This window comes from Phalacrocorax aristotelis, chromosome W (genome assembly GCF_949628215.1).
Source record: "Phalacrocorax aristotelis chromosome W, bGulAri2.1, whole genome shotgun sequence".
Lineage (NCBI taxonomy): Eukaryota > Metazoa > Chordata > Aves > Suliformes > Phalacrocoracidae > Phalacrocorax > Phalacrocorax aristotelis.
Genome location: NC_134310.1, coordinates 25,726,177 through 25,746,542, shown reverse-complemented (window position 1 = coordinate 25,746,542; position 20,366 = coordinate 25,726,177). Strand labels below are relative to the sequence as shown.

The window sequence follows — 20,366 nt, the reverse complement described above, 5'->3', positions numbered from 1 at the left end:
ACTGAAAAGTTGTTGTGATGAAGGAGGAGGCATTACATAAGATAGTAGCTACGGTGCCATTCTGTATTTCCTCCATAAAAAACTCCTCAGAGGAGGAGGTATAATTGCTAATTGCCTCCATGAGGTGGTAGCTGTAGTACAGTAACGGCTTCCATGCAAAACCTAAATAACTGATAACAGTCAAGGTCAGTGTTTTAATAACAAGTCTCCTAGGCAAAATATCTCTAATCACTGCAGAGCACAGCAAACTGACAAAACCAACAGCAAGTTTTAACATGTACTTTACAATCAGCATGGTAAAGACTGGACAAACTAATACTGCGAGCAGATGAATCAATACTGTGACCAGCAACTGTTATTATCTCAAACCCTTCGTGCCCCACGTTGGGCGCCAAAAATAGACTGTCGTGGTTCAGCCTCAGCTGGCAACTGAACACCACGCAGCCGCTCGCTCACATCCCCCCCCCACCCCTGTGGGATGGGGAAGAGAATCGGACGAGCAAAAGAACTTGTGGGTTGAGATAAGCACAGTTTAATGATTACAATAAAATGATGATGATAAATGATTATGATAATAATGACAATAATGTTAGTATAATAAAAGGGAAAAGGAAGGAAAGGGAAAACAGGAAAAAAACGCAGAAACATGAACGGTACAGCCGCTCACCACCCGCCGACCGACGCTGCCCGTCCCCGAGCCGCGATTGCTTCCCCCCTCCCCCGGCCAGCCGCTCCCAGGTAACATACTGGGCATGACGTTACATGATATAGAATATCCCTTTGGTCAGTTTGAATCTGCTCTCTTAGCTGTGCCCCCTCCCCTCCCAGCTTCTTGTGCACCCAGCAGAGCATGGGAGGCTGGACATGTCCTTGACTAGTATAAGCGCTACCCAGCAACAGCCTAAACATCTGTGTGTTATCTCAACAGGATTTTTTTTCCCTGCTAATTTCAAAGCACAGCACTATACCAGCTAGAGTGAAGAAAATTAACTCTATCCCAGTTGAAACCATGACAGTACATAATAAACTTTACAGGCATAGTAGATATTTTTATTTGCATTATTCAATGCCAATTCCATTTAAATGAATGTATCTCCAAAAGGTACAGTCATAACTGCCTTATAATGCTGTTTATTTATGCATAAATGCTATAATGTGGCTGCTCTGTTTCTTTCAAACATAGTGCTGTGTCTTTTAACTACTTAAGAGCTTTTTATAATTTATTTCAGGTAACAGTCATATGAAAGAAGAAAATTATGGTGCCGCAGTGGATTGTTATACCAGGGCTATAGAACTGGATCCAAACAATGCAGTCTATTACTGCAACAGGTAAAACCAAAATAATATGCACTTTTCATTCCCGAACTTCATGAACGTTATTTTAAAGATAAGTTGTGAAGTAGATCAAAACAACATGAAGCTAGAAAAACCTGCAATTCAGACATTTATTTTGTTAAATTTGTAACAGATTTAAAGGAAAAGTGAGCTAATTCATCTTATCTGTATCAGTTAAAGGTGTAATATGGGCTTTAAAATTACTTGTAGCACCTTGAGATCAGGTTTTTGTGAGTTAGGATGTCTATGTTAAATTATAACTTAGGCTGTTGTTTCCAGCCTATTGAGTAGCAAGAGCCTTTTTTTGGTCTTCTAGTGACTCAGCTGCCATCTCTATCTCCCTTAGTATTGACTTTCCCTGGAAAGCATATAATCAGTGTGGGTATATGATTTTGGAGATTTCAAGCATTGTATAAATACTCAGCATTTTTATGCATGACCTTTTGAAAAATAACAAGACTGTTGTAGTTTCATTGTATAATCAATTCTTCACCATAGTGCTGACATGGGACCAGAGGAAGTCTGGAAGGGCATGTTAGCCCAGTAGCAGCAGTATGCTCTTTCAGTATACTGCCCTGAAGACCAGCATAAGAACAAAGGCAGTATGGTCTATGAGCCCTACTGGAACTGGCCTGCCTCTAGAGCCCATCTGCTCTACACTTTTCAGTGCCTCTGTTACCAGAAGGGTTTACTAACTTAAGCACAATCTGGCCTTGTGGCACTGTACCCAGTGGTTTTTTTTTTCCATTTTTAGAGCTGTGCTTCCATTACGTCAGAGTTTAGTTTGTGATAAATAAAAGTGTTTGAGTCAGTGTTCCGTGGCAAGCATAAAGAGAACGGGAATGCACAGTTTGCTAATATTTTACATCTTTAAGATGGTAGTTCAAAGTGTAAATCATCTATTTTCCTTGAGAAAACTGACCACATGTGATTTTAATTATCAAATGGTAATATAAGTCCTGATTCAAAAGCCTCCCAAAATCACTGAATCGGGCTTAAGCACCAAATCTGTAATTGGCAAAAGACTGGAAATACTTCACTGTGTGCTACATTATCGCATATTACATTTGTGAGGACCAAAATTAATCTTGATGTTAATGTGCACAGTATTGTACAAAGTTATTTAAAAGAAGACAGGCAGTTGCTTGGAGTTTTGAGGGTAATGTGGTATCTGAATAAACGTAAGCCTTTTTCTTAAGCCAGTATGGAAGCAATGGAGAATTATTGCCTTCAACAGTAATGCTTTTTACTCACAGCGGTGGAAAAAAGAGAGAGCTGAGATGCCCTTGAAGTTTTAACTGGCTATATAATTTTTTTGTAAACATGGAAAAACATTTTCTGTTCAAACACATGCAAGACTAAGCATTGTGCCCAGTTTTTATCCATACATCTTCACTGGCATCTGTGGAGTTGGACAACTGTTAAGTAGCCTGAATATTTAAAAGATGCAAGTAGTCTCATTCAGAAGAGATTTTAATCAAATTCAGAAAAAACATGCAATTTGGAGGTTATCACGGGAGAAAGGATTGAATACAGTGATGATTGTAGCATCTAGCATTTCTAATAAAAATGCTTTATACAGTGGAATTATTGTCATTTCTACGATAGCTTGATACAAAAATTCGCGGATACTATCTTTCAAAGTCCGAACCTCCCCTTAAGAGGAAGCGGAGTATCCAGAAAGTTCCCGAAATAAAACTCAATAGCAACAAAGTCACTATTAAGCAGGCATCCTTTATTACAGCGCTGGGCAGCACTGGGGATTGATCCACCATGAGTGCTCCAGTGATTCAGTAAACTTCTAAAGATTATATACTATAAAGTCATACATATTAATGAGATTCACGAGGATTCATTAACATATGTAAAAGCTCAAGCTGCATGCATAGTTGTCTTTTTAGTGGTCTTTGGGAGTCCTCCAGTGGTCTCTGATGGTCTTCCTCACCTGTCCGCTGGCTGAACTTTGGGTTTCCTTTGCCCATATATAGTCATTGAATGAGCTCTTCGGTCCTTTAGCCTTGGACTGTCACAAGGGGTTGATTTAAACTAGTTCCTCGAGTGCTTATCTCGGCACTGGTGTCCTGAGTCTCTGTTATCAATGAATTTACGAGCTTATTCACTATCTTTTTAATCCTGTCTGGCACCAAGTTGCATTCTTCAAAACCCTGAAACTATCTTTGCAAGGGAGGAAACCACAAGAGAACAAGGATGCTTACAATAAGGACTAAGTCAAGGACTGTCAGGGGTTTAGTTCTTTCATTCCCCCCTTTTCTTTAAGCTTTGTAAATTCCTTTTCAAAGGTTCTAAATTTTCATATTTCATTATCTTAGGTAAAGCCCAAACTCTTATTGCCAATTTCTTTAGCTTATACCACAAACAGTAATTGACGACACTTAGTATAATAACAAATGCTAACAATATCAAAAGCGGGTGAACTAAAATATTCAAAGTTTTCTCTGCAGAGGGTGAGTACCCTGAAAAGATATCCCACCAATGATGGGCAGTATCAGATTCAATTTGACTCGACAGTCCGACAAGCTTGTCTCCAGTTATTATTGTTTTAATAATAGATTCAGCTAATGTTTTGTTTCGTTTTCCTAAATGTTCTTGAAGTTTCTGTGATTGATTCAAGATTTCATTTAATTTCTTCAGAGATAAACTTGCATGACTTAAATTTAAGCTCTCATAATGCCAAAACATTGCTACTTGTTCTTCTGTATATGCAAAAAAATGAATAGGTTTGTCCATGCCAAGTTAAATGGGTTATGTTCTTGAGACATCCTATGAATGGGGTAGTTACATTGTATTGTTCAACTACTGATCGATTGTTAGTTACTAAACACACATATCTGGCATTAACTTCTACAAACATTTCGAACACATTAGGAGACAGGATCGTCCATTTACAATTGTTAACAGAGTATTCTAATAAGCAGGGTTCATATACTCGAGATTGTTGTCCACACAAGATTCCATCAGAGGTGGTTTCACAAAGATCTAAATCGTATGTTTTGTTATTGTTCCCAATATACTTCCCTTGGAATTCTGGTAACCAATATTCTGGGTTCCCTTGACTCAAAAAGAGGGTTGGCAGAATTAAATATTTACACATTACTTCGGGGTCAGTTATATTATAGTATACTAATTTCCTGCACACCATCTATCATAACACTGCACAAATTGTGAATAGGCTTTTATCCAGTGTCTAGGTAAAACCCATTGTCCAAATAATTTTCTCCACATAAACTCATTATTACTCATCAAGTAGGACTGCACCTTATTCTTTTGTTCTAATTGCCACATGACTTGTAGAGTACAGACAGTCCAGTCCACAAATTTTGTCAAATTTTTAAGTGATTGTATCTGGGTAATTATACTCTTATTAAAGAGATATAAGGACTCTTTATCATATTCTAAATTCTGTATCTGAGGATTAAAGGTGGTTGGCATCCATTCAGCCTAAATCTTGATTGCTTGAGCTACATCGAATCCTGCGGTTCCAACTTTACTCCTTAAAGTTTCCAAATCTACTGAATTTAGTAGTCCTAACCCAGTTCCTGCACCTCCGAGTAAAGTATCATACCAAGCTCGTTTTACTTTGCAGGGAGGGGTGGCTGGAAAAGATATGTTAAAGAACAACATATGCTTTTGCCTTATCTTTGCCACATTCTTACAAGTGGATGGTAATCTAATTAATTGGTCCTGATTCACTGCAGGTCGTGGATTCAACAATGTTAAGGAGACTGCCACCCCAGCAGTTCTATTAATGCTTCCATTTGTACACATTAGTGTATCCCAGTTACCAGTTTTCCAAGTATGTGTCTCCTTTATGGGGGTGTTATTTTGAAGAAAGCACTTCTTCATCTGCAGTGGAGGCCCTATCCCTTTGATTGCACAACATTTTAAGGCAACATTCGTTATCACAGTGACATTTGTCAAATTTGAACATAATACAAAGGTCATTCCATGCCATCCCGTCAATTTATCACTCCTAGTATAGGGTTCCCACAAAGAGCAGTTTTCAGCAAACTGAACTAACGTATTGGTGTTATTTCCCTAAATCCACCAGAGACTATCAACAGATTCGCTTCTTTTCTTCAGGGGCCAACTGGGAGTAAATGTACTTATTAATTCAAGACAACAACATAGCAATATTAATGTTAGTTTCGGGTCAGCCTTATAGACGTGGGTCCTACGGGTTGGGACTTCCATGGTCCTTCAGGTGCCTTTTAATCCTGGAATAGTGGATCCAAGCAGCGTGCTTCTCAAGCTTGACCGCAGTGTAAGTCGTAAGCAGAACTTGAAAAGGGCCGCTCCACTTCTCTTTGAGAGGATCACCTGAAATATTTTTAACATAAACCCAATCTCCAGGTTTGAACAAATGCACTGGGGAATCTAACCCCCATGCTCTAGTAGACATCACTAATCCATTTACTTCTTGTAATTGTTTTCCCAATGCAATCAGATATTGTTGTAGATTAATCTCTCCTACCTGGGTGGGATCTTGTCCTTGATATCTAGTCTGAAAGGGTCTCCCATATAGAATTTCAAAAGGACTCAGTTTTTCCTTAGTTCTTGGCTTGACTCGGAGCCTTAGTAACGCAATAGGGAGGGCTTGATCCCACCTTAAATTCGTCTCCTGGCAGATTTTGCTCAATTGTGTCTTTATTAAATGATTCATCTTTTCTACTTGCCCACTTGCTTGCGGGCGATAAGTTGTGTGTAATTTCCAATTAATTTCTAAAAATTTACTAACTTGTTGAACTACTTGTGCCACAAAGTGTGGTCCCCTATCAGAGGAGATCACTTCTGGCACGCCAAATCTGGGAATAATTTCTCTCAATAAGACTTTTGTTACTTCTCGGGCTTTATTTGTTCTGCAGGGGAAATCTTCAGGCCATCTGGAAAAGGTATCAGTTAATACTAATAGATATCTGTACCCCCCTTTTCTAGGGAGTTCCGTGAAGTCTATCTGCCAGTTCTGGCCTGGAACATTCCCTTTACCAATACTTCCAAATTTCACCCGATTCTCTACCTTTGGGTTATTCTTTAAGCATATTTCGCATCTATCAACTATAGTTTTTATAGTTTGAAACAAATTTCTAGCTATCATCTGCTTGGTGAGGGAATTGTACAAAGCTTCAGTTCCCCAATGAGTTTTATCATGTTCTGTTTTTATTAATTTCCATAATATTCTGAAGGGAACTACTATTTTGTTATCTTTTAACATTGCCCATCCTGTCGGGCCAATTTCAGCCTTTAAATCAGTAATTAACTTCTGATCCTTTTTATCATATTCAACTATCTCAGGTAGTGGCAAAGATTTTTCAGGAATTATGCCTAATACCTCACCTTGTTCCGCAGCTTGCCTTGCCTCATGATCAGCTAATTTATTTCCCACTTCCCTGTCAGTGTTACCTTTCTGATGTCCTTTGCAGTGCATAATTGCTACTGCCGACGGAAGTTGTACAGCATCTAGAAGTCGCAAAATTATATCAGCATGTTTTATGTCTTTCCCTTGAGCGGTTAAAAGTCCTCGCTCCTTCCAAATTGCCCCATGGGCATGAACTACACCAAAGGCATATTTTGAGTCTGTCCAGATATTTACTCGCAAACCTTCAGCAAGCTCTAATGCTCTTACTAAAGCGATTATTTCGGCCCGTTGTGCAGATGTGCCCTTAGGGAGTGACTTTGCTTCCACTACTTGGTCTGTGGTGGTCACCGCATATCCTGCCATTCGAACTCCATTCCTTACAAAACTGCTCCCATCAATATACCAAGTGTGGTCAGCCTCCTCCAGCGGCTCCTCCTTCAAGTCGGGCCTACTCGCATACACAGTCTCAATGGTTTCTATGCAGTCATGCACGACAGTCTCCATTTCCTGTTTATCAGTTAAAAAGGAAGCAGGATTGATAATAGTGGATGTGACAATTTCTATATCATCCTGTTCCATCAAAACTGATTGATATTTCAAGAATCTTGATGGCGAGAGCCAGTGTCCCCCTTTTTGTTCTAAAACGGAGGTTACAGTGTGGGAAGTGTGCACAATCATCTTCTGTCTCAATGTGAATTTTCGGGCTTCTTGGATAATCAAGACCACGGCAGCTACTGCCCGAAGGCATCCTGGCCATCCTTTGCTTACTTCATCCAACTGTTTGGAGAAGTACGCTACAGCTCATTTATAAGGACCCAATTTCTGGGCCAAAATTCCCAAAGCTACTCCTTGTCTTTCATACGAGAACAGCCAAAAGGGCTTAGTTACATCGGGCAGGCCCAAAGCTGGAGCCCTCATTAGTTCCAATTTCAGTTCTTTGAATGCCCGCCTGGCTTCATCTGTCTATATTAATTGTGTCAAGCTATTTTTCAACAGTTCATACAAAGGTTTAACCAGAAGTCCATAATTATAGATCCATAATCGGCACCAACCTGTCATTCCCAGAAAGGTTCGAAGTTCTTTTACCGTGGTTGGTTCTGGAGTCCTGCAAATGGCTTCTTTCTGGTCATTCCCGAGCTGTCTCTGTCTCTTAGAAATCACGAATCCCAAGTATATTACTTCTTTCTTCAAGATCTGGGCTTTCTGTAATGAGACTCGGTAACCACTTAGTCCAAGAAAGTTTAGCAAACTCACAGTCCATTCTTTACATTCTTCATCCTTTTCTGTGGCTATCAAAATATCATCTACATACTGTAAAAGAGTACCATTTCCTGGAGGTCTTTCCCAGGCCTCTAATTCTTTAGCTAATTGATTTCCAAAGATCGTGGGGCTGTTTTTAAATCCTTGAGGTAACACTGTCCAGGTTAGTTGGGTTTTTCGTCCCGAATCAGGGTTTTCCCATTCAAAGGCAAATAAATTGCGGCTTTCAGGGGCCAAGGTGAGGCAAAAGAATGCATCTTTCAGATCTAATACTGTGAACCATTCATAAGTTTCTTTTAAATTAGTTAGTAAGGTGTATGGGTTTGCCACTACCGGATATAGATCTTCAACTATCTTATTTATTGCCCGCAGGTCTTGTACCAATCGATATGTTTTGCCATCAGGCTTTTTGATAGGCAAAATAGGAGTGTTATACTCTGAAGAGCATTCAATCAATAATCCAAATCTTATTAATTCCTCTATAATACTTTTCACTCCTCGCCTGTCCTCTAATTTCAGGGGATATTGACTTACTTTGACAGGCTGTGCCCCCACTTTGAGTTTAACAACAACCAATTCTGCATTTTTGGCCTTTCCAGGGATTCCTGATGCCCATACTCCTGGATATACCTGGTCTTTTATTTCCTGTATAATTTCCTGTCCCCTAACCTGTGGTTCAGTGAGGGTCAAACTTAAAATTTCAATGTGGTTTTCTTCTGGTATTTTAAATTCAATTTCCCCTTCATTAAATTTTATTTCAGCATTCAATTGTTCTAATAAGTCTCTTCCCAAAAGTGGTCTAGGAGCTTCAGGCAGGTAGAGAAATTTGTGAATCCCTACACTTTTCCCAATTTTGAATTTCAAGGGTTTCAAAAAGAAAGCTTTCTCGACCTGTCCGGTTGCTCCCACAATATTAACATTTTGTTTACTTATGGGCAGTAACTCCTGATTTAATACTGAAAATGTGGCACCTGTATCTACTAGAAATTCTACAGGTTTTTCTTCTTTCCCTAGCTGTATTTTTACCAAGGGTTCCGCTAGGGAAGATTCCCCTGGTCTCCATCAACTTTCTTCCGTGCTGGCAACTGTCACCGGTTTGCTCAATCTTGGGCAATCCTTCTTCCAATGCCCCATTTGCTTACAATAAGAGCATTGATCTCTCAAGAGGGGTTGATTTCTTCTGGGTGGGGCACTTACACCACTTCTTACAACTCCTCTCCCCTCATTAGTGTTGTTTATCTGACCCCCTGTGGTGCGCAAGGCAGCCACTGTAGCATTAGCAATTGTTCTGCCCATCGTTCTCTCCTTCTGACTGTCTCTGTTCCGATACACTTGCCAAGCAGTCTCCAGCAATTTTTCTAAATCTCTTGCATCTGTTCCTTGCACTTTCTGTAACTTTCTCCTGATATCATCCGCCGACTGTCCCAAAAACAGGAATATCAACTGACCCTTTCCCTCCTGGGAGGTAGGGTCTAAAGGAGTATATTTCTGCATTCCTTCTTTTAACCGATTCAAAAAATCAGTAGGAGATTCCTTTTTATCTTGTTTTATTTCGTACAATTTAGACCAATTTACTGGTTTTGGGACAGCATCTCTTATTCCATAAGCAATCCATTCCCTGTACCTCACTAATAATTCCCTGGCTCCTGTTTGGTTGGGGTCCCAGCCAGGATTGGTAACTGGAACATGATTATCCACCGTTCCTGGCAGGGTTCCAGCCAAAACCAGAGCCTGTACCTGGGCTCTGGCTGCTCTCACAACCATCTGCTTCTCCGACTCACTAAACACCACATCCAACATTGCATCCACATCCTCCCAATCAGGGTCCTGAGTTTTCACAATCAATTCAAATCCTTTAGCAACCTTTTCAGGATCGTCCCGATAATTCCCTGCAGTAATTCGCCAGCCGTCCAAGTCTGCTAAAGTAAAAGGCACTTTGATTCTAACAGGTCCTCCCACTCCCATCGCCTGCCTTAGAGGGGCCTATATAATAGGTCCCATTTTACTCCGAGTTCTGGCAGTGATGGGAGAAAATCCGATATCAGTTTCTTCCCTGACTCCTGCCTCCGATTCTTTAACCCCGACTGCACCAGCATCTCCTTCCCTATCACCTTCTTTCTCTGGCAGAGGCAAATAATCCTCCAGCCTTTCATTCTGTGAGCCAACTTTTAAACATCTCTGTCCAATGCTACACGCCGAACAACACCTCTTTAATTTTGTCTTTTGCTTATTTTTCTCTTTTTCTATCGCCAGAACCATAGGGTCCTGGGGTGTTAGATTGATTCCACATTCTTTCTGCCATTCAGGGTGATTTCGCAGGGTGAAAAACATATCGGCATAACCCACTTCATCCCATTTTCCTTCACGGCGTAGAAATAAAATGAGTTGTAACAAAGTATTATACTTTAAAGTTCCATTAAAAGGCCATTTTTCTCCTTCATCTAGCTTATATAAAGGCCACCACTGATTACAATATTTTATCAAGGTTTTACGATCCACACTACCTCCAGGTGTTTCCCCGATATCTTTCCAGTGGGCCAAAATGCAGCCCAAAGGGCTCTTTTTCAGAACTCCACCCTGTTGGTTCCCCATTCTTAAACTTATACTACCCAAAGACAAAGACAAAGACAAAGGCTAGGGTATAAACACCACACACAATTAACAATTACAGCACAGACACAATAACCACTACTACCTCCCACTGATAACAAATGCCAGCATAAGCTGGCCAGAAACTTGCAAATACACGTATACCAAACATATAGCGTATATCACATACGCATATGTAAACCAAAATCAAATACAAATGCACAAACAAACGACCATACCAATCAATTGATCAATACAACCATGCAACGTAGTAACCAAGTGATTAATACAAATCGTACATGCAATTGTATGCTACCCTGCGGGGTTCTCACGAACTGCAACTGACGGGTAGCTTCAAATGACCGGTCCCCAAAACCAAAAAGAATGCCTTATTCTTACCAGAGGTCCTTGTCTGCCCCCGCACGGATCCGCCGAATCAGGGAGTCCCTCCAGAGAATTCTCCGGGGCCGGCCAAGGGAGTCTCCGACTCAGGGGGTCCTGCAGTCGGACAGAGATGGTCCCATCTGGGTCGCCAAACTGATACAAAAATTCGCGGATACTATCTTTCAAAGTCCGAACCTCCCCGTAAGAGGAAGCGGAGTATCCAGAAAGTTCCCGAAATAAAACTCAATAGCAACAAAGTCACTATTAAGCAGGCATCCTTTATTACAGCGCTGGGCAGCGCTGGGGATTGATCCACCATGAGTGCTCCAGTGATTCAGTAAACTTCTAAAGATTATATACTATAAAGTCATACATATTAATGAGATTCACGAGGATTCATTAACATATGTAAAAGCTCAAGCTGCATGCATAGTTGTCTTTTTAGTGGTCTTTGGGAGTCCTCCAGTGGTCTCTGATGGTCTTCCTCACCTGTCCGCTGGCTGAACTTTGGGTTTCCTTTGCCCATATATAGTCATTGAATGAGCTCTTCGGTCCTTTAGCCTTGGACTGTCACAAGGGGTTGATTTAAACTAGTTCCTCGAGTGCTTATCTCGGCACTGGTGTCCTGAGTCTCTGTTATCAATGAATTTACGAGCTTATTCACTATCTTTTTAATCCTGTCTGGCACCAAGTTGCATTCTTCAAAACCCTGAAACTATCTTTGCAAGGGAGGAAACCACAAGAGAACAAGGATGCTTACAATAAGGACTAAGTCAAGGACTGTCAGGGGTTTAGTTCTTTCAAGCTTTTTAATCAAGGAAGAACAAATTAGTGTTTTGAGGCCTTTTAAGCAGGTAAAATTTTGAGTACTAATCTGTTCCAATGTCCTTTTTAACTTGGGCAAGTCTTTAGTCTTATTGTATAAATGTCCACAACATTTAGTATTTCTCTGGTATAGAGATGCAATTTTAATTTAGTAATTCAGAGATTATTGAGAAATGTTATCCCAACCTGCAAGCATGAGTTGCCTGATAAAAAATTAAATAGGGAAAAATCACAGCATTTCTTTGAGCAGCAGTAAAACTATATTTCTTACTGGAAAAGCGCAATTGTATAAAATAATTCTATTTAATCTACTTCTTGCAGTAGGTTTTGTGATGTATTTTGTGCATAGTCATGTGCTGGCTCTAAAACAGTTCCTTAGAATTACTTATCCTTTATGTCTTCAAAGGTGAGTGTGTGTTCTCCAAAGCCCTTGTCTAGCAATGCATTTAAGCACATACGTAATTCAGAACATTTGCTTGTCCTGCGTAATTGAGGAAAGCTGAGGCATTGCCTAAATAGTGAATGAAAAGTCAGTAAGATTAAACAAGTCTAAGGTTAGTCATGGACATGTGACTATCTAAGCTGGATTTTGTTTGGTTCTTAGGTTTTTTGGGGAAGGGGTGTTGTGGTTTGGGTTTTTTTTGCTGTTATTGGTTGGGATTTTTGTTGTTTTGTTTGTTTGTGTTTTTTTGTGGTTGTGTTTTCTTTTTTTTTCCCCCCAAAGCTCTGTCTCTTCCTCTTAGGGCTGCTGCTCAAAGTAAGCTCAACAACTACAGTGAAGCAATAAAGGATTGTGAGCGCGCCATAGCAATAGATCCAAAGTACAGCAAAGCATATGGGAGAATGGGGTAAGCTAATACAAATCTGAGTAAATGCTGAAGACCCAAGTGTAAGTCACCATAGGTTTTCAGAAATAAGTGGAACTATGTTGTTTTACTTAGCTGATATGCTTGTTCTGAAAGTGTAGCAATTTTCTGAAGATGACCCTATCAGGCTGTCAGCTTTAAGTTTTATATAGGTAGTTGATCTCAGTATTTTCATATCGGATTTTGTCAGTTTGCTTTTTTCCTTTCAGTTTAGCTGCAAGAAAAAAAAGCTTTAACTTTACAAATTTAGTTTATGAAGTCATGCTGTGTTTTTCTACCTCCTACCTAGTTATGAGTAATAAAATTTCTGCAGTTGGAACAGGGAATCTGTTAATGATGCTGTTAGAGAATAGGATAGTAAAAGTATTGAGGCTTCACACTAGCAGGAATAGAGGCTTAATTTTTCTGTTCAGTAACTCTCAGGAAGCAGATATTTTAGCAAGACTAAGCTATGTCACTTAGTAGTTTTTCTGAGTCATGTCTGTGAGCTTAGCAGTATTGCCCCTTTAGGTGGTGGGTGTGATTAAGTGCTATCTGAAAAAAAATGACGTCAGCAATGTTCCCCTGAATGGGCTATCTACTTGAGTGAAGGGCTGTTCTTCTGATATGTGTAGCTTTGCTTCTTCAATAATCAAACATCTTGTGGGTGTGGGCTGAAGGCTGCTTAAGGCTTTTGAGGTTATATCTATACTAGTAAATTAAAAAATACTTGGGATTGTTCTTTGGGGTCAGCTGGCACAAAATGGCCCATGTCCGTATTATTAAAATCTAGTTTGCAGTATGGAGTGACCACATCCAAACTGCTAAATTGCTAATTGCTAAATTGCCTTGGTCTATCTTAAATTCTGAACCATGCCCCAAAATTGTATGAGACAATACTTTTTGGCCTGGGACAAAGTCATGCCAGGGGGCGTTTTATTTAAGATCAATGATGATGGAATGCTATCCCTTGAAAACTTTCCCTGATACAGTTTATTTTACCGGTACAAATGTAGCCTGACAGGCTTAATTCACTTTGAAATTTTAGGGCCTGTTGAATTGGTTTTGTCCTATTTAACTCTGTTCAGATTGTTTCTTCATATAGCACAACCCAAGATCCCCCAATTTCAGTGAGACGGAGGGAAGCTACAGGCTGATTTAATTGAAAATTTGAGGTTATTTTAGTTTTGGGTGTAAGACCACTCTGCCTTTCGATAAACATTGTGATTGTTCTCAGGCAATGTCATGGTTTTAGCTGGCATAGTGCTGTGCTTTGGACTTAGCATGAAAACAATGTTGATAACACACCGATGTTTTAGTTGTTGCTGGGTAGTGCTTTTACTAGTCAAGGACTTTTCCAGCTTCCCATGCTCTGCCAGGTGCACAAGAATCCGGCAGGGGAGGGGGCACAGCTAAGAGAGCAGATTCAAACTGGCCAAAGGGATATTCCAGATCATGTAACGTCATGCCCAGTATGTTAACTGGGAGGAGCTGGCTGGGGAAGCAGGCAGCAATCACAGCTCGGGGACAGGCAGCGTCGGTCGGCGGGTGGTGAGCAGTTGCATCGTTTGTGTTTCTTTTTTTTTCCCTTTTTTCCTTTTCCTTCTTATTATATTATCATTATTGTTATTATTATAATACTCATTATTATTATAATTATTATTTTATTGTAATTATTAAACTGTGCTTATCTCAACCTACAATTTGGGTTTTTTTTGCCTTTGCTCTTCTGATTCTCTTCCCCATCCCACAGGGGTGGGGGGGGAGTGAGCAAGCGGCTGCGTGGTGTTTAGTTGCCGACCGAGGCTGAACCACAACACCAACCTAAATGATTCTATGAGTCTATAATAAATTCCGATGGGATTCTATGATAAATGCACATGAGAATTTTGTGCATGAAACTAATCAACCATTATTCATTAACTCACACAGGTAACTGAACAAAAGCAAAACACAGAAAAGGATAGGAGCATATTTTTGTCATGAAGAAAATATTCTGTCTGTTGTACAGTCCAGCTCCTCACAGGGGACCTACAAGTTATGTTTAAAAAAAATCCTGGGAACTATATTCTTAACAGTGGATAAACAAATTGTGACCTCACTGGCAACATTGTTTTTAAAGCTTACAGTTTTCTTGCTGATTCATCCCTGTACATTCATTATAGCAACTGTTTTCTCTCCAGTGTTTTAATTGATTAAAATAGTTTTATTATACTAAGAACAATCGTGTCCCACTTGTATTTAGTTTGGATTTTGCTACTTGTCAGATCTGATTAATGGATGCCAGTCAAGTCCAAAAGTTTGGTTTTTCCTGTTCTGTCAGTTGGTCTAATTAAAGATAGCACCTCTTCTACAAATCTTGTCTCACTCTAGGCCTGTTAGACTAATAGATTGTACTTTAAGTACAGAGTTTTTGTTTGCAGAAAATCTACCATGAAACATTTTTAGGAGAGTTCAAAAAACAATCCTTTTGATTGTCCTTCATCTGTAAAATAGGGTTTACGATAAAAGGTAGCTTTAGTTTGGGAAACATAATAACTATTTTTCAGAATCTGTTAAAACAGTTGTAGATTTTTTTACCATAAAAGATTTATAATTTTAGGTGTAATTAAAGGAGAATCAGTTTGTCTTCCCCATTTCTCTTCTTTATGAAGTCTTCAGTTCACTTCGGTTATTTTTTCCCTTTCTTCTCCCCACCTAACAGATATAAATGACATAGTTGTGAGTGTTAAGAGATGTTCTCTTTGTTTTAGTATTTTACCCCTTCTCCTTTGAAGAAACAAAATATAAAATATAAAAGATTACTAGCAGAACTGAAAACCATTATAGACATTTTTCATTTTCCTGGGGGAAGAATGCTTTCAGAGTGGCTTTTTAAAATCTAAAATAAACAATTTCAGTTATATCTCTCCTAAATTCTAAGACGTGAGAGTAGCAAACAACGGAGCTAAAATATATATTTTAATGTTTTAATCTACAGGTTTCATCTACTAATTTCTTCCATCAAAATGATATTTTAATACAAGCCTTACATGGCCAATATGCGTAATGTGCTAAGTCAGTAAGGATATATTGACTTTCCAGGCCACAAAGGTGAAAAAGATGTGTATTAACTTCTTTCCATGCCTGCAAACAAGCAAAAGCTCTCAACAGAGTGTTGTGGTTTAGCCCCAGCCAGCAACTAAACCCCACACAACCACTCGATCACTCCCCCACCGGTGGGATGGGGGAGAAAATCAGAAGGGTAAAAGTGAGAAAACTCACTGGTTGAGATAAAGACAGTTTAATAATTAAAATAAAACAATAATAACAACAAAAATAATGTAATAAAAAGGAAAATAACGAGAGAGAGGCGAAACCCGGGGGGGAAGGGGGAATCTAGAGCTGTAATTATTCTTTATTATGATTTCTATAAACAAAATATTTTAAATAATTTACTTTGTTAAACGAAGGTTGAGAAAATGCATAGATTCTGATTAAGCATTCTGTTAACAACATAGCAGAGTTCACAACTGAGCATCATGACAGCATCAACGCAACATATTTTTCATTAACATATTGCAAAGTGTTGTGATTAGACAGTGTACATTCAGATTAAACAGACACACAACTTTGGCAAGAAAGCCCTTTGAATTTGCACAGAAAATATTTCAGCAAGGAAAAAATAGCCTTGTTCTTTATTGTTGGTGAGACAAATGCACTTAAATCTAAATGCAGGTGGCACAGACATCTATCAATTAATGGAAAAACATTCAGTGTAAATTAATGGAAAAACATTCAGTGTAAAATACAGTTGCTGTTATGAGGCCCTTAGGGCACTGCTTTCCAAACTACGTATAGTGGTTCGTCTTTATCTGAAGTTAAAAATTATTGTAATAATTTCTTATACCCATTTCATTTGCTGTAAAAGTAAATGAAAGTAAATGAAAGTAAAAGTTCATTCTTCTTCTTATACCCATTTCATTTGCTGTAAAAGTAGAAGTGTTTAAATTAAAACTTTATCTCACTTCTGTAGATTTGAGAGTGCAGTTATGATGCTGTGGCTATTATACTGCATGATAGCTCATCTCACTGTACTGTCCAGATCTCCTTGCTCCAAAGGCATTTAACCTGTGGTTCCAAACATGGCAGTCCCTAAGAAATTCAACCTTAAATATCATTGAGCCATCACTGAAGCTAGGAATTCACGTATTGTTAGGTCTTGTTTTTACGTGACTGAGATTTTTTCACAGAAAATAAAATGACAAGGAAAAAGTAAGGAATTTAAGTGTGCACATATATACAACAGTGTTGCTAGAAACTACTAAGAGATTTGGATTGTCAGTGTTAGCCCCTTGTAAGAAATATTGATGGTTGGAATAGAGATGAGGAAGCCATAAAATGTAAAATACATACATAAATAAAAGAGCGAGCGGCTGCGTGGTGTTTAGTTGCCGACTGAGGCTGAACCACGACAGGCAATCAAACTTTTTTTTATTGTGTGGTTGTTTTGATAGAGGACATATTTTGAGCAGCAGGTTGTTGCTTAACTCGGATATAATAATATATTTGGCATACATAGGTTAAATGAGGAAACAGTGCTTTTTTTAGTAATAACAAAAAAAACCAAGTGCAGAAACCACCTTCTCAACAAAAAATACTTATGAGAAAGCTGTTTTCTGACCACATTATGCAGGTATATTAGTTTTTCAAAGGATTTGACAGAAACTCTGTATATATCACAGAAAGAAGTAGAAGTGCCAGAGAAATATGCAGAGATGGGAGCCATGTAGACAGTTAGGGATGCTTACAGCATGACCCTGAGAAAGCACTTGTCTGGGTAGGTGGTGGTCCTGGAATTGTGAGCAAAGAAAGTGTCACCCGCTGTTCTGACTTGTACTGTGTTCCAATAAGAAAATTTTACATACTTTCAGAAAAAAGCAACCAAAAGCCACGGTTGCATCACAGAAATACCTGATTGCATTTTTCATCTGGTCAGAAACTATTCTGGCAAATTAATGGCCCAACAAGGAGTATGTTATGGGAGTAACTGTATTAAGGGAGAAAACATTACTATTGCATATATTCCTCCAGGAGCGTTGCTGGAGTCTCCTGGAGTTTCATGCTGTTATTGAGTTCATTTTCACTGAGAATAATGACTGTGACTGACTAACACACTGAGCGCTCTTGCCTGAGATAAAAGACTAAGGTCTGTTAGTGGGCATTAGCACAGACTTATCAACCCAGTCTGTGTAGCTCAGCACATACTAAAGGGAGACTGGAGTACTGAATAGCTGAATGTGGGTTATACAGATCTTTCACAAAATATGGAAAAGATCAGTTTAGTTTTATGGTCAGCATAAATTGAAAATACAGTAGAAGACAGGATTGAAACTGCAACCAGATGGACTTCTGGAATAGCTCAAAGAAAGGTGATGTTTTAAATGTAGTAGCTAATAAAATCTGAAAACAAATACTGTTTCAAAAGTAGTAGATAATCTGTTCTGTGCTCTCCTGAGCTGCTGGAGAAGAATATTTTTCAAAACATTAGGCAGACTTCCCTGATACAAGGGTTTCTTACAGAGTCTTACAGATGTTACTACTATCCTGTATAACTCATTTGTCATGCTGTTGAAGTAGAAGATCCAAGAGGAGAATCTTGCACTGATCCTAAGACAAAAATCTGTTATGCTGAAACTTATGGTTCCAGTATTTGGTTTCTTGAGGCTGCAGTATCTTCACCCTACTTACCTATGTACCCTTGTGAATAATCTCTTGGATCAAAAGGACTGGAGGACATTTAGAGGAATTCCTGAGCTTATGCGAAAAGTCATGTATGCTGGATCCAGCTTGCACTCTCAAATACAGACTAAATCACTTGATGATGCCAAAGAGTTTTTAATGAAACTTGCTTATATATGGAACAGGCAATGCAAGATGAGTTATTGAGGGTTCATCTGTTCTGCAAAAATAAGGGCTTACACTAAGCAATAGTAGCACAAGAGCAAAACTTGCTTTAACTTAGTGCTCAAGCTAAAAATTAGTTGTGAGATACTGTTTTACTTGGAACAGAAAATGTATCATTATCTTTTGATGGTCATTTATGTTCTAACCGGGATTTCTTTATTTCACATTAGGTTGGCTCTGACCTCAGTGAATAAATATGAAGAAGCAGTTGCAAGTTACCAAAAAGCACTGGATCTTGATCCAGAAAATAACTCTTATAAGTCAAATTTGAAAATAGCAGAACAGAAACTAAGAGATGTGTCTAGTCCTGTAAGTTAGCCCTGCATCTATTTAAATAAACAGCAGTTTTAACTGGAATTTTGTAGGTAAACTTTTCTTCAATTGTAATTTTTTTGTAGACTGGAACTGGCCTGAGTTTTGACATGGCAAGCTTGATAAACAATCCTGCCTTCATTAGTATGGTGAGTATATTTCAAGCTTTACATTATATTGTTTTTAAAACTGAAGTTTTAAGAACAATTCTTGTTTAATAACAGAAGTTATTTTAATGCTTATTATAATGGCAATGGTTTCATTATACTGCATTTAAACTTTTCTAAGTCACTCAAACCAAGAGTGAAGCATAAATCTCCTATAATGCCTGTCTTATTTCCAATTGATTCTATCCTACTTATGAACAACAACATGTACAGATTAGCTGTGCTGTTTTTATAGATGCATGAGTAGCAAAACACTTGTCAACAGCATGGTGTAAAAATATCTCTTCTATTCTCTGCATAGTTAACAATAAATGCAAAGAAATCACCTCTTAAGCAAATAGCAAACACACAGTGCTTTCCTTTACTTCCAGTACAATGGCAAATTGTGGTTTTGTCCCTCAGTAGTTTTACCTCCATGCATGGCTTTCTTAGCCAATTTGTATGAATTAACTCTGAAGAATAGAATTTGGAGAAAAAAATTTTAAAAATGCTTATTTCCTTTGAGAACTCAGTTAAAACTTTACTACCCATCTGGCAGCTTCATTAGGACAGGACATTTTAACCAGTGCTTCAGCATGGAAATGCACTGCATGCAAGAGATCAATACACCTGGTCTGATACTGTGGTCCAAATAATAGAGATGGTAGGAAAGGAAGAAGTGAATGAGTTCTCCAATGGCATTAGTGATTAAATAGCACTGGAACTCCATGTACTACTTCAATGGCCATGTGACTTATTCACAGTCTCCATCTCTTTAGTTTTGGTTTTGTTTAGTTTTGTTTTTAAGGAAAAAAGTTGGGTAACTGTCTGACCTTGAGAAAGTTTTCTCCATTTTGGGCCCCTAACCTAGATCAGACTTCTGTTAGCCCCTTGTAAGAAATATTGATGGTTGGAATAGAGATGAGGAAGCCATAAAATGTAAAATAAATGCAATTCATCCTACAGTTAGAGAGTTCTGGATTTATTTAATGGTTAACATGATGGGTATCTTTATCATAAATGTGCCTATATAGAACATTCTGGAACAATATTTCTGATAACATTTACAGTGTCTGTTTACACAGCGCCTATTGACCAACTTGTTACTCCAGAACTCATTCTAATATCATGTGATGTCATGCCCAGTATATTAACTGGGGGAGAGCTGGCCGGGGGCAGGCAGCATCAGTTGGCGGGTGGTGAGTGGTTGCATTGCTTGTGGGGTTTTTCCCTTTTTAATTTTGGGCTACATTTCTCTCTCTTGTTATTTTCCTTTTTATTATTATTAGTATTATCATCATTATTATTAGCATCACTATTTCATTTAAATTATTAAACTGTTCTCTTCTC

At 38.7% G+C, this 20,366-nt stretch overlaps 1 protein-coding gene across 1 annotated transcript; it reads left to right on the top strand.

Annotated features, from left to right (window-relative positions):
* The first annotated feature begins 646 nt into the window (after positions 1 to 646).
* On the top strand, positions 647 to 20,366 carry LOC142049753 (small glutamine-rich tetratricopeptide repeat-containing protein beta-like). The gene is made up of 5 exons (XM_075077685.1): positions 647 to 653; positions 1,230 to 1,329; positions 12,511 to 12,615; positions 18,729 to 18,867; positions 18,957 to 20,366. The coding sequence occupies exons 1-5, from the start codon at positions 647 to 649 to the stop codon at positions 19,086 to 19,088; spliced, it is 483 nt and encodes a 160-aa protein (XP_074933786.1). The 3' UTR covers positions 19,089 to 20,366.

Coding starts and splice junctions, on each gene's coding strand:
- LOC142049753 (XM_075077685.1), top strand. Junction 1,330..12,510: donor GCAGTCTATTACTGCAACAG/GTAAAACCAAAA, acceptor TCTTCCTCTTAG/GGCTGCTGCTCAAAGTAAGC. Junction 12,616..18,728: donor AAAGCATATGGGAGAATGGG/GTAAGCTAATAC, acceptor ATTTCACATTAG/GTTGGCTCTGACCTCAGTGA.